Source organism: Lipotes vexillifer, unplaced genomic scaffold (assembly GCF_000442215.2).
Source record: "Lipotes vexillifer unplaced genomic scaffold, Lipotes_vexillifer_v1.1 scaffold966, whole genome shotgun sequence".
Classification (NCBI taxonomy): domain Eukaryota; kingdom Metazoa; phylum Chordata; class Mammalia; order Artiodactyla; family Lipotidae; genus Lipotes; species Lipotes vexillifer.
This window is the reverse complement of record NW_006795769.1, coordinates 164,237-175,942: the sequence shown is the minus strand read 5'-3', so window position 1 is coordinate 175,942 and position 11,706 is coordinate 164,237. Positions and strand designations below refer to the sequence as shown.

At 56.7% G+C, this 11,706-nt stretch overlaps 1 protein-coding gene across 1 annotated transcript in view; it reads left to right on the top strand.

Moving 5' to 3' along the window:
- NSD2 (nuclear receptor binding SET domain protein 2) overlaps positions 1-11,706 on the top strand; it is a 50,903-nt gene that overhangs the window by 30,552 nt on the left and 8,645 nt on the right. Inside the window, exons 9-16 of the mRNA XM_007467870.1 lie at positions 5,824-5,955; positions 6,111-6,234; positions 6,666-6,866; positions 7,682-7,861; positions 8,234-8,390; positions 8,524-8,729; positions 9,675-9,778; positions 11,149-11,418. Coding sequence (XP_007467932.1) covers positions 5,824-5,955; positions 6,111-6,234; positions 6,666-6,866; positions 7,682-7,861; positions 8,234-8,390; positions 8,524-8,729; positions 9,675-9,778; positions 11,149-11,418 — 1,374 coding nt within the window. The remainder of the gene's footprint in view (positions 1-5,823; positions 5,956-6,110; positions 6,235-6,665; positions 6,867-7,681; positions 7,862-8,233; positions 8,391-8,523; positions 8,730-9,674; positions 9,779-11,148; positions 11,419-11,706) is intronic.

The window sequence follows — 11,706 nt, the reverse complement described above, 5'->3', positions numbered from 1 at the left end:
GGGGGGGCGGCTGGCGCGGGGGGTGGGGGGGGGGTTCTCATCCCACGGCAGGTGGGAAGGTGCCCAGCAGGCAGAGGCAGATGTAGTCCGCATTGTTGTGGTCTCACTGAGGAACGCTGGTGGGGGGCAGAGTTCCCGAGAGGGCCTGCCCACAGCTTCCTGAAGGAGGGGAGTGGAAGGGGCTCCTGTTTTGAAAGAGCTTAGGGTCAGGCAGTAGTTTGTCTGCAGGAGTACAGATTCATTATGCTGCTGTTTATCGCGGAATGTCTTCATTTCCTAAGGTCAGAGTAATGCTGATTCACCCTGGCCTTTGGTCATTTGAGCTGACAGTTGTTGAGGTGACTGGCTATACCACGCACAGAGTCACTGCCATGACCACTCCTTCCACATGCCACACTTGGGCCTGGTGGGGGGGGGTGGCTGTGAGGAGGGCCTCTGGAACAAAACGGGAGGCCACAGGCGACACTTGTCTGAGTGTACAGAAGCTGAGATGGTAGCTGTTCCAGAGATGAAGGTAGCCCGCGGCACCGGAGCGGCGCCCCCGGGCCGGGCCGGGCCGTGTCGGGTAGAGCTGCTCCCACTGCCGCCCCGGACTCCTGTCTCCTTGTGCACCTTACCCAGAGTCTTCAGCTGTGGTGGACTTAGGTGAGGCTGCCTCTCAGTCCTCTCTTTAGTATCTCGCACATTTATACCTCCCAACTGAAAGTAACCTCACTATTTTAAAGAGGATATTCCTAAAAACCGACAAGAAACCTAAGTGAAGTTTCACAAGGAAGCAAAGTTTCAGAAACGTAAGGCAAAAGGGTGGCTCTTTGCCGTGTGTGAGTGTGGGAGGGTTAGCCTGCTCCCAGGGTGGTCTCTGTGAGGTCCCCGTCCCAGCGTTAGCTGTGCCTGATGCCGTGGTTTTCGTGGGAAGTCCACGCAGAACCACAGGAACGTTTCAGGTGGAGCGCTCAGGGCCCGGGGAGTGGGATGGCGGGGGCGGGGGTCGGGTTTGGCCACTTCAAGAGGTTGCCGTGGTAGAGGGGACGGGAGCAGCCGAACACGCCGGAGGAGAGGTCAGCCGAAAGGCGAGGTGTGCCGCCTCTCTCGGTCTCCTGGGCCCTGGTCTGCTCCCCCAGGGTTAGGTCTGGGTTGTGTGAGCGTGGCCAGACTGGGGGTGACTCTCATACCTATCGAGTCTGTCTTAGAAATGTTCTAACGAAAAGCCAGACTGTAAATTAGCATCTACTTCCGAAAACATAAAAGGTGCTCAGGTGTGGGCTTAAAATGAGGGTTCTCCACCAAAAGCCTGGACGTCGGGCCCGCTGTGGCAGATGAAGAGCTGAGATTTTGTTCATCATTTCAGTAGCAGTGTAAGTGTTTTAAATAAAGGAGCGTCCTCTGTCCATTTGATGAGTCCAGTAGAAGGAGCAGTGCTTGCTTGGAGGGTGACTCTTGGCTGGCTTGGGCGAGGCCTCGTGCGGCCCCAGGTGGGCGAGAAGGCACCCCCCCCCCCAACCCCCGGCCCAGGAGGGACTCCTGTCTGAAAGGGGAGCTGGGGAGTACAGTCACTGTGACTTTGGCAAGTGTGCCTGATCCCTTTTCCATTTGGTTGTTTCTGACTCAGCTCCTTTCTGAAGCTCCTCTGCTCCTTTCAGGTGTTAGTTCACGTTGAAGGTTGTTCTGGTCACAGCTGGTCGTTTGTATGTGGACGTTTGTATGTGGACGTGTGAGAGCGGCCTTGACTTAGTGTGAGACTAGCATTTATGCTTTAAAATCAATAGCTTCACAACCTCAGCTTTTAGAAACCTGTGAACAGGAGTAGTAATTGTTGAGGGCTCAGTTTTATCGTTTACATTATGAATCTAAATTACAGTCTTCTGCTGAAAGAACCGAAATATATCACTATCTTATTAGAAAAGTTTCTCAAAATGCTCTCAAATCTATGATTGGCTTTCCATTTTCTTTTTTTTTTTTTTTTTTTTAAGAAATATGCTGACTCCTGTATATTTTAGGATTTTTGGTCAGTGAAATTGACTTTCATCCTTTTAAGTACTGTTTTTGCTGTTTTACCTAGAATATTAGAAACTAGTGCTGATTTACTTGCCAGTGATGGGAAGTTGGGTGTCCTTTGCAGGTAACAAACACATGCCTTGCATCCCTCCATCTTGTTGCTTGTACTGCCGGGGTCAGGGGCCACTCGCTTTGGGCATTTCCACCAGCGAGGACACCCTGGGGGGCCCCTCCCGCCTGCTCAGTGTCTGTTTAGGAACCAGACAAGCCTCATCTTGTGAGATGCCTTTGTAGCTACCTGGTTACCTGGTAGATCCACGGCTACAGTTTTTTCTGGCCTGAATGTAGGTGTTGGGGTTTTGCATATAATTCTTTGGCATGTGTTTTGAAGCATGTGCTAACCATCTGGGGCATATTGCACCTTCCAGAAACGGCTGAGGTTGGGGAGGGCAGCCCGGCCCATCAGTGGGGGTGGGGTGGGTCGCTCAGCGCTGGCGCCTGCAGCCACCGGCCAGGCCCCTCCCCAGCTCCCCTCTCTAGCCCACTCTCTGTGGGACAGTCCCCGCTGGGGACACAGTTGGGACAATGTTGGGTTGCTAGGACATTTTAGAGACTCATTTTATCTGTGACGAGGGCTGGCCTTGTGTCTGGAACAGCAGCCCCACGGCCTGCCTGGTCACCACATGGTTCTCACTGGCACCTCCTGGGGCTGTCGGTTCTCACAGGAGCTGCCTGGTTAGAAGGTGGGTGTGAGGATAGTGCCAGGGTGTGTTCCCATGACTCAGACCTGGACTTTAGGGGCAGCTAGGAAGGGTCGAGCTGTGTCATCTAGAGGGGTTGCTTTAATACAAGTTCAATAACTTTTGTTTGAATTATAGTATTTCAGGTGATGAATGACTAATTTTCAAATTACTTTAATCCCACCCTAATATTTCACTGTGATATTAACTTGGAAGACCTGTTTGAGATTAGTCTTTTGACTTTAAGCTCATTAAATCTTCTGGGCACAGGATTCGTATCATTTGTCAATCCAGAATCCTATGTGAACACACTTCTAGTTATCTATTTCTTCCTTTACAAAAGCGTAACTTAAACATAAAAGTAATGTTGGTTTATAGAAATATCTGTTGTTCAAGGTCTGTAATTGTATTTTTAAATGATGTAGTGTGCAACTTGTGAAGGGATGTGTTTTGTTAAAAGATTTGAACCTCACTGTAACTCTGTCCGAGGCATAGGGGACTGCTCTCCAGCCCCGGCGGGGAGGGACCTGCCTGGGATTTGCACAAGTCGCTTCTCGAAATCGGTTTAAATGTGTTCACTAGGTCACATTATGTTCGTTAATAATCATCCTGGAAAATCCCTGTAATGATCACGGAGACCACATTCTCTGCCCGTAGGGGAATGTATTTCCGAGGCAAACGGGCAGTTCCGTGCTTTCACATACTGAGTAGAGTAGAGTATTTTCAGACTGGAGGAAACTGGAAAGTCAGGAGCTAAGCTGCTGGTCGAGCAGCCGCAGGCATGGCTCTGGTGGATTCGGGCGCGGCGGGAAGTGCCCGGCAGTCCGCGTCCGTCCACTCAGTCACTGCGTTTTTCTCTTTCCGAATGCATCCTATTGGATATGGAATAGACCGTAGAGGTCGTAGCCTGAGATGTGGGACTGTGTTGGGACCGTGCAGGTGAATGTGTCGCTTTCACAAACGCATCTCCGAGTAAGTACTGGCCCCTGGTGCACGTGGAGGTGGAGCCTGCAGCCGGAGCCAGGTGCCCGCCCGCTCTGCCCTCAGACCCCCGGCCGGCCGTGTGCTAGGGGTCCGCTGAGTCGCGGGGAAGGGGTGCGGTGGGATGGAAGCTGGACCCTCCCGCACCCGTCACGGACTGTGCTTTTGTAAGGTCTGATGCTGTGTGTGTATCTTAGACCCATCAGGACATGCGCCTCGTGTGTGTCGTGAACATTTATACTTCCATTCAAAATATGTATTCAGTGTTTATTTCCTCAAACCAGACTTTGTTAATTTAGGAAATATCTCCAAGTGGAAACGTGCTCACTTTTTCTGTAAATCTTAAATAAAAGGTGCTGTTCCTTCCTTTGACCCAGGACTGGTCTGTGTTTTCTGTCTTTCTCTCCGTGCATTTTTTCTTTTTCTTTTTTCCTTTTTTCTTTTTCTTTTTTTTTAGCTTTTAAATTTGTTGCAGCCACGTTGAGGGAAGAACCTGGGTTGGTGGGTCGGGCACCGGGCTCTTCCCTGGAGCCCACGTGGAGGCCCTTTCTTTGGGCCTCGGGTCTCAGGTGGCCTAGTGGGACCGGGGCCAGCGGGGCTGCTGCCCTTCCCGGTGCCCAGCTGCCCCAGCACCTGCTGCAGACTCGCCTCAGGTGCTCGCCCCCATCTGTGACCCTCCATCTGACGGACACGTTGAATTGGGGTTTGAACTCAGCCTTCTTCCAGTTTACTGCCTTCTTTCGGGTGTCAGTGTGGAGGGTTAGGAGGTGAGCCGTAGGGGGGGGGCTCCAGTGGGCAGCCTCGTGGCAGCGGGCTGAGACCTGTGCTTTAGTGCTGTTCACGCTGTCAAGCCTAGGAGAGCGTCCAGGCTGGCACGGTGGCCCACACACCTGTCACCCTGCCACCGGTGCCAAGTCAGCCAACACATCCCTCGAAAAAGTCAGCCCACTTTAACACCAGGTTCTAAGTCATCAAAAACCCCTTTGTTTTATCAGGGGTTTTTCCTTCTGCTGCTCCCTGGAATTTCAGGGAGGTAAATCTGGGAGAATTTCACTGGTGAGGCTACAGAGTTGGGTGAATGGCCTGCTGGGGTTTCTTTTGTTTTTTGGTGTTTTTTTTTAAAAAAACAGTGTGGCCCGATTCAATTTCTAGCTTTGTGTTCACTGGCAAACAGCAAGCCTAGATCATACTTACTGGTTGCTGTGATCATTGAGGTGTACAGGAAATGCAGCTTATACGTTTGCTCTGTTGAAAAATTCAGTTTTCAACATTTATTTGATAAACATCAGATAAATACCAAATGTGTTTTTAGGCTTTAAACAAACCTGAATTTGATATATGAGAAAGTTTTCTGACTAAAGATTTATTGATTTCTATTTAAAGATTTGCTATTGCTGGTCAAGTGAGGGAAAAAGCCGTGTACAGTGATGAGGGGAGGCTGTAGCCCGGCCTCACTCATCGCTGGTAAATGAAGGCGAGATGGACGGAACACGGCCCGTGAGTCACCGCATTTGCTCCGAGTCCCCGTCTCTCCGCCTGTCGCGCGGACTGCCATGGGCACAGGCGGCAGCGTGTGCCCCCTCCCCACCTGGCCCCGTGGGGGGAGGCGAATGGGCGGGTGGTCAGTTACGGGTGCGATGAGTCTGGAAGACCGGCTCCTGACCTCGGTGAGCTCACGTGTCCCGGGTCGCCGACCGTCCGACCACGGCCGGAGTGACACGATCGCGCCACCAAGGCCTGCACTTGACACAAAAGCGTGTTGGAGGTTAACTTGTTTCCCTTCCCTTAAGGTAGTTGAACCTTTAGCAGATCGGGTAAGAAAAGCCAAGATTCTGGGTCCCCAAGCCCATCTTAGGTCACCTACTAGACCAAATTGGGTTTTCATAAAAGTCACTTCACTTGTAAGGAATGGGGAGAGGCTGTTAAGCCTTGTGCCCCTTGCGCACATTGTGTACCAAAAATCAAGCGGGTTGGAGCCCGTTTCCGAATTTGTACACGGCTTATCGGCAAGTGTGTCATCACGGACACCAGTGGTGGCTGCGTGTGAGGGGAGCTGGCGGGGCTGCTGGCGGCCACTGTGAACTGTCGTCCGCCTCTTTCCTCCCAGGTCTCGGATGGCCCCGGAGACGAGCCCCCGGAGTCCCCAGATGAGAGTGCGGACGAAACCCAGACCGAAGTGTCCGTCTCGTCTAAAAGGTCTGAACGAGGAGTGACCGCCAAGAAGGAGCACGTGTGTCAGGTGAGGGGCGGGCGGCCTCTGACGCAGCCGGTCGGGGAGCCCGGCCTCGTCGGCCCTCCTCCCTCCCCTCAGCCCGGGCCCCAGAGCGCCGGGGGTCGGGGGATCGTGTGGAGTTTTGTTTCTCACACCTGGTCTCGCGCCCCTGTCGCCTGCAGCTGTGCGAGAAGCCGGGCAGCCTGGTGCTGTGCGAGGGCCCCTGCTGCGGCGCCTTCCACCTGGCCTGCCTGGGCCTCTCCCGGAGGCCGGAGGGGAGGTTCACGTGCAGCGAGTGCACCTCAGGTACGTCCCGCCCCTCCCCGCCCCGTCCCTCCGTGCCCCGCCGCGCCCTGCCGTGTGCTCCGGCTCTCGGCCGAGGTCACCGTCCACCTCCTGTCCCCTGGCCGGACTCTTCACAACTGGTGCCGTGTCGGGAGGACACCCAGAGCCTTCCCGGGAGCCCCCGGGGCCGGCCGTGGGGCACTTCTGCAGTTGGTCTGCTGCCCTCGGAGGGAGGGCGGGAGCCTTTCTTGGGAGGAGCCCCTTCCCCAGAGCTCCTTGCTCGTTTGAGGGCGCGCCCCGCCTGGGCCGCCTGGTCAGACCAGCCTGTCCCTGCGGCAGAGCCGGGGCTCAGATCCCAGCGGGGTTGAAGGAGGAGCCGGTGCTCCAGCCACGAGGAGCTGCAGCTCAGGTCCTGTTCTGTGCCCCTCTCTCCGCCCCTCCGACCCCGTCAGGGATTCACTCGTGTTTCGTGTGTAAGGAGAGCAAGACCGACGTCAAGCGCTGCGTCGTGTCACAGTGCGGGAAGTTCTACCACGAGGCCTGCGTGCGCAAGTTCCCGCTGACGGTGTTCGAGAGCCGGGGCTTCCGCTGCCCTCTGCACAGCTGCCTGAGCTGCCATGCTTCCAACCCCTCGAACCCAAGGCCGTCGAAAGGTACAGACGCGAGCGAGAGCCTCCGTGCTGGTTCGACACGGTCCCGGGCGCGTAGAGGGCAGGCAGGGGCTGTCGGGCTTGTCACCCCTGGTGTGGATTTGGAGGAGCGGTTGGTGGGTCTCCTGTCACTGACTCCACACAGGGTGGGGTGGGCGGGGGGGGGGCTTAGGGTCTTTCCTGATACTCTCCTTCCTTCCCGCCCTAAGTGTCGTCTTAAAGATCCCTGGCTTTAGGAGCGGGAGGCCTTCGCGCCATTTTGATGGATTCTATTTGTTCTGGCTTTAATGGTCCTTCACGTGCGAGAAAAATATTTTAAAATCCAGTCACGTCTACGTGATGTCACGTTAGGTCTGTGGCATTGGGGGTGGCGGGTTACCTCTGCTTCCTGACGCCAGCGGTTCTCAGCCGGCCCTCCAGGGGACACACGGCCGTGTCTGGAGATGCTGCGGGGTGTCTGCTGGCGCCCAGCAGGTAGAGGCCGGGGTGCTGCTAAACACCGTCCCATGCACAGGACGGCCCCGCGGGCCCCCGCTGGGCCAGCAGCGCCCAGGCCGAGAAATCCTGGCTGACCTCAATTTTAGGAAACAGCGTTTTAAGTGCCTGACGGTTTTCTGACATCGTTTAGAAGCACCGTCGCCTTAAGGAAATGTGTTTTCATGACATCTAATAAATATCCTTACCCTCCCACTCTAGTTATTTTTTTCATCAACTGCTTCCAGTGTATTTCTGCAGCGGGCCTGCAAACCTGTGGAGGCTTGGTTCCTTGGGGTGCGCTGCTCAGTGCCTTGGGCTCTGGGGTGTCTCCCCTTCTCCAGGTAAAATGATGCGGTGTGTCCGATGCCCGGTCGCCTACCATGGTGGGGACGCGTGTCTGGCGGCGGGCTGCTCGGTGATCGCGTCCAACAGCGTCATCTGCACGAATCACTTCACCGCCCGGAAGGGCAAGAGGCATCACGCCCATGTCAACGTGAGCTGGTGCTTTGTGTGCTCCAAAGGTGAGGAGCCTCACCGCGTCCGGCCCTGCGGTTCCGTCGGGTCCATCTGGACGGTCAGGGCGCTGCTCCTCCCGGCACTCCCAGCGCCGAGGGTGGGCCCGGCTGCAGCGCCTCTCGGGCTCTGGCTCTCCGCCCTCCTGCCGCCGCCCCGTGCTTGCACACGTAGAGTCGCGTACGTGGGGTCTCTGAGTTTACTGTGCCCGTTTCACAGGCTTATGGGACATCGTTAGTGGTGAAAACAAAGCGTGCTTTGTGTTAACACGCAGGTGACTCTTTAAGCTACTGTCTGAGGGCCAGAGGGTAAGAGCTGTAGACCGGGAAGGCCGCGGGGCTGAGCCGGGTGGGGGGTGCTAAACGGCGCCCTCTGTGCAGGGGGAAGCCTGCTGTGCTGCGAGTCCTGCCCGGCGGCCTTCCACCCCGACTGCCTGAACATCGAGATGCCCGACGGCAGCTGGTTCTGCAACGACTGCAGGGCCGGGAAGAAACTGCACTTCCAGGACATCATCTGGGTGAAGCTGGGGAACTACAGGTGTGGGAGGAGGCGCCTCCGCCCCTCTTTCCTTGTTCAAATGTCTTGTTTTACTTTACAGAACTTAACGCTTTGAAATTACCGTCACTCTCTCTGAAGAGTCTGTGAATCCTGTTTTTAATATTTATAATAGATGGTGGCCGGCAGAAGTTTGCCATCCCAAAAATGTTCCCCCAAATATTCAGAAAATGAAGCACGAGATTGGAGAATTCCCTGTGTTTTTCTTTGGGTCTAAAGATTATTACTGGACGCATCAGGCGCGAGTGTTCCCGTACATGGAGGGGGACCGGGGCAGCCGCTACCAGGGGGTCAGCGGGGTCGGAAGAGTCTTCAAAAACGGTACGGAGGCTGGTTCCCAGGTGGTCGGAGACAGCGCGCTCGGGTGCCCTTGCCAGTCCTCATTTCTGCTTCCAAATGTTTGACCTCTGTAGAAAGCGCTGGACTCAGCATTCCGGCTGTACTTTACGTTAGAAAAAAGTAGGTCTGTAGACTGGTTTGTTGAAGCAGAGGGTAAGAGGTGCTGTTTAATGACTTTCGTAACACTGGTCTGTGGTGACGTTCACTAACGCGCATTAAAGCTATTTTTAAGAAATCATCTGCGTACTAATTTCCAGGAATCCCTTACCGCTTGCCTTTACGTGAGATGGCGGCGTGCAGGAAACTGGCCTGCGGTCCGGGCCTTGCGCACCGGCTTGCGGGCTCCCTTTGCCCATGAGCAGAGACTCAGGTGCCCCGAGGGGCAGGTTGTGGGCAGGTCAACAGGACGCCCTGCCCCCGACTCCACAGCCTGGGTGGGGACAGAGAAGACAGCACGCAGGTCTCGCTCGCGCGACCCGAGGGGACGGGACGGGCGGCAAGTGAGGACGGCGGGGAAGTGGGGCCTGTGCCCTCGCCCCCTCCGGGGAGGTGGCCGCGGGCCCTCTGCTCGCCTGGGGCCTCCGCACAGCTGACCCATCAGCTTTCTCAAGGATTGTTTCAAAAGGGAGGTCGCCGGACGCGGACGCGTGTGGGGGCTTAGGGTCGGCTGGCAGGTGCGGAGGGCGGACGCGCCGTGCTCCCTCGCCGAGAGGCCCCACCGAGCTGCCCCCGGGTTCTCTAGCCAGCAGGCGTCCCCGAGCTCCCGTCTGTGTGGATGCCGTGCGGCCCACCTCTGGTCTTTAGGAAACCGCAGACAACACTTAGCAGTGAGATGGAAGTTTAGATTAAACCGTGAAAATACAGAGCGTAAAGGGTGGATGTGTTGATTTGCTAAAATCTTTTACTCACACTTTGTTGACTTTTTAGCACTGCAAGAAGCCGAAGCTCGTTTCCGTGAAATCAAACTTCAAAGGGAAGCCCGAGAAACGCAGGAGAGCGCGCGCAGGCCCCCACCCTACAAGCACATCAAGGTGACCATCCTGGCGGGGCTGGGGCAGGGGGTGGGGGTGAGTCGCTCTCAGGCCCGCGGACTCTTCCTCCCCAGGCTGGGCTCGGCGGCCAGGAGGCTGGCCACAAGCGAGGGTCTGTGCCCAGGACAGCTGCACGAGGCGTCCTAGGCGGGGAGAAGATGCCGTCGCCACCCGGCGTGTCCTTTGCCACGCGGGGGCACGGGGTGTGGGCAGGGGTCTCTGCCCCGGAGGTCTCTGCTTTGCCTCCGGGTGAGGCTCAGCCTGCTGGTCAGCGGGGGCTAGAACTACAGTCCTGGCCAGGCTGCCTGGGGCAGGAGGGGCAGAGGGACAGGCCGACCTCCTGGACCACGTACGCCGTCACCAAGTGCCGCAGACAGGCTCAGAGGAGCGGTGGCCCCCCCAGGCCGGTGCGCGGCCGGAGCCCCTGATAGAGCGCCCTTCCGCCTCGGGGTGTGGGGAGCGCAGGAGGGAGGGCAGGGGCTGTGTTCCCCAGTGCGTGGGCCTGGAGCCCCGCAGGAAGCGCCAGCACCTGGCACCCCGCAGCCGACCACGCTTGGCAAGCTGGTGCGCCCGCACCCTGTTGCCCGGGGCCCTGCGGCCTCTCGACGCGCGTTGGCCAAGTTCTGGCAGCTCAGGGGCTCAGTCTTTGCTCCTAAAATCTGGACTGCGGTCAATGTCTGTGTGAAGGAAGCATTCCCTCTACTAATGTGTGTTTAGTCTTTTCTTTGGGATGAGTTCCCAGCCATGCAATTACTGGGTCAGAGAGCATGAAACTGGGATTCCTGAGGCCTATTCCAGATATTCCCCCAACGCGCTGGCATCACTGCAGTTTCTCCCCCAGCGGGGGAAGAGGGCGTCTCTCACCACGGTTTCCCTAGAGCTGCTCATTTCTGCTTTAGTTTCTTTTCAGTTCTCTCTGCTGCTTTATCGTTTGCTCTGGTTTCTTAACAAGGAGCTGTGAGCTGACGAGGGTGGGGCCGCCGTGTGCCCGCCTCCTTGGGCGCCTCTGTACACTGGGTGAGGGGGTCTGCGAGGGGATCAGGTCTCGTGGCGTTGGTTGGGTGCCCCGCATCACTGAGCGGTCCCACGTGGTTCTCTCTCCTCTGACCACGGCCTGGCTCTCGGATGAACCAAGAACACGGCGCTAAGAGGAGCCAGCACGGGGTGCTGGGGGGACTGCCCTGCAGCCCACCTTGCGAAGCTCCCAGGGCAGGGCTGGGCCCGCCTCCGCCTGCCTCCCGGCCGTGTCCCCACTTGGTCTGAGTCTGAAAGGCCACCGGCAGGCTTGGGCGGGTGGGGCAGGCGCGGTAGCCGGGACTCTGGACGCGCTCGGGGGCGAGTGGGCTGAGGCGGCCGGCTCTCGCCTGCAGGTGAACAAGCCTTACGGGAAAGTGCAGATCCACACGGCGGACATCTCCGAGATCCCCAAGTGCAACTGCAAGCCCACCGACGAGAACCCCTGTGGCTCCGACTCGGAGTGTCTGAACCGCATGCTGATGTTTGAGTGCCACCCGCAGGTGTGCCCCGCGGGCGAGTTCTGCCAGAATCAGTGTTTCACCAAACGCCAGTACCCCGAGACCAAGATCATCAAGACGGACGGCAAAGGCTGGGGCCTGGTGGCCAAGAGGGACATCAGGAAGGTGTGTGTGTGTGTGTGTGTGTGTGTGTGTGTGTGTGTGTGTGTCCATCCCCAGGGCTCGCTTGCCGCTTCCTCGGACTTGGCTTTGCCCGTGGTGCTTTTGCACTCACGTGAGAACAGTATTTCGAAAACAGTTTTTGAGTTGTTACAACTGAGGATTGTAAAACATTACATGAAAGGTATCTATCAGAGTGAAACCCTTAAATTCCTTGAAACATGCCTTCAGTCAGAACTCTGACAGCTGCTGTTGGGAAGGGAAAGGTTTGCTTAGAAGGGCAGCCAGGAGGGT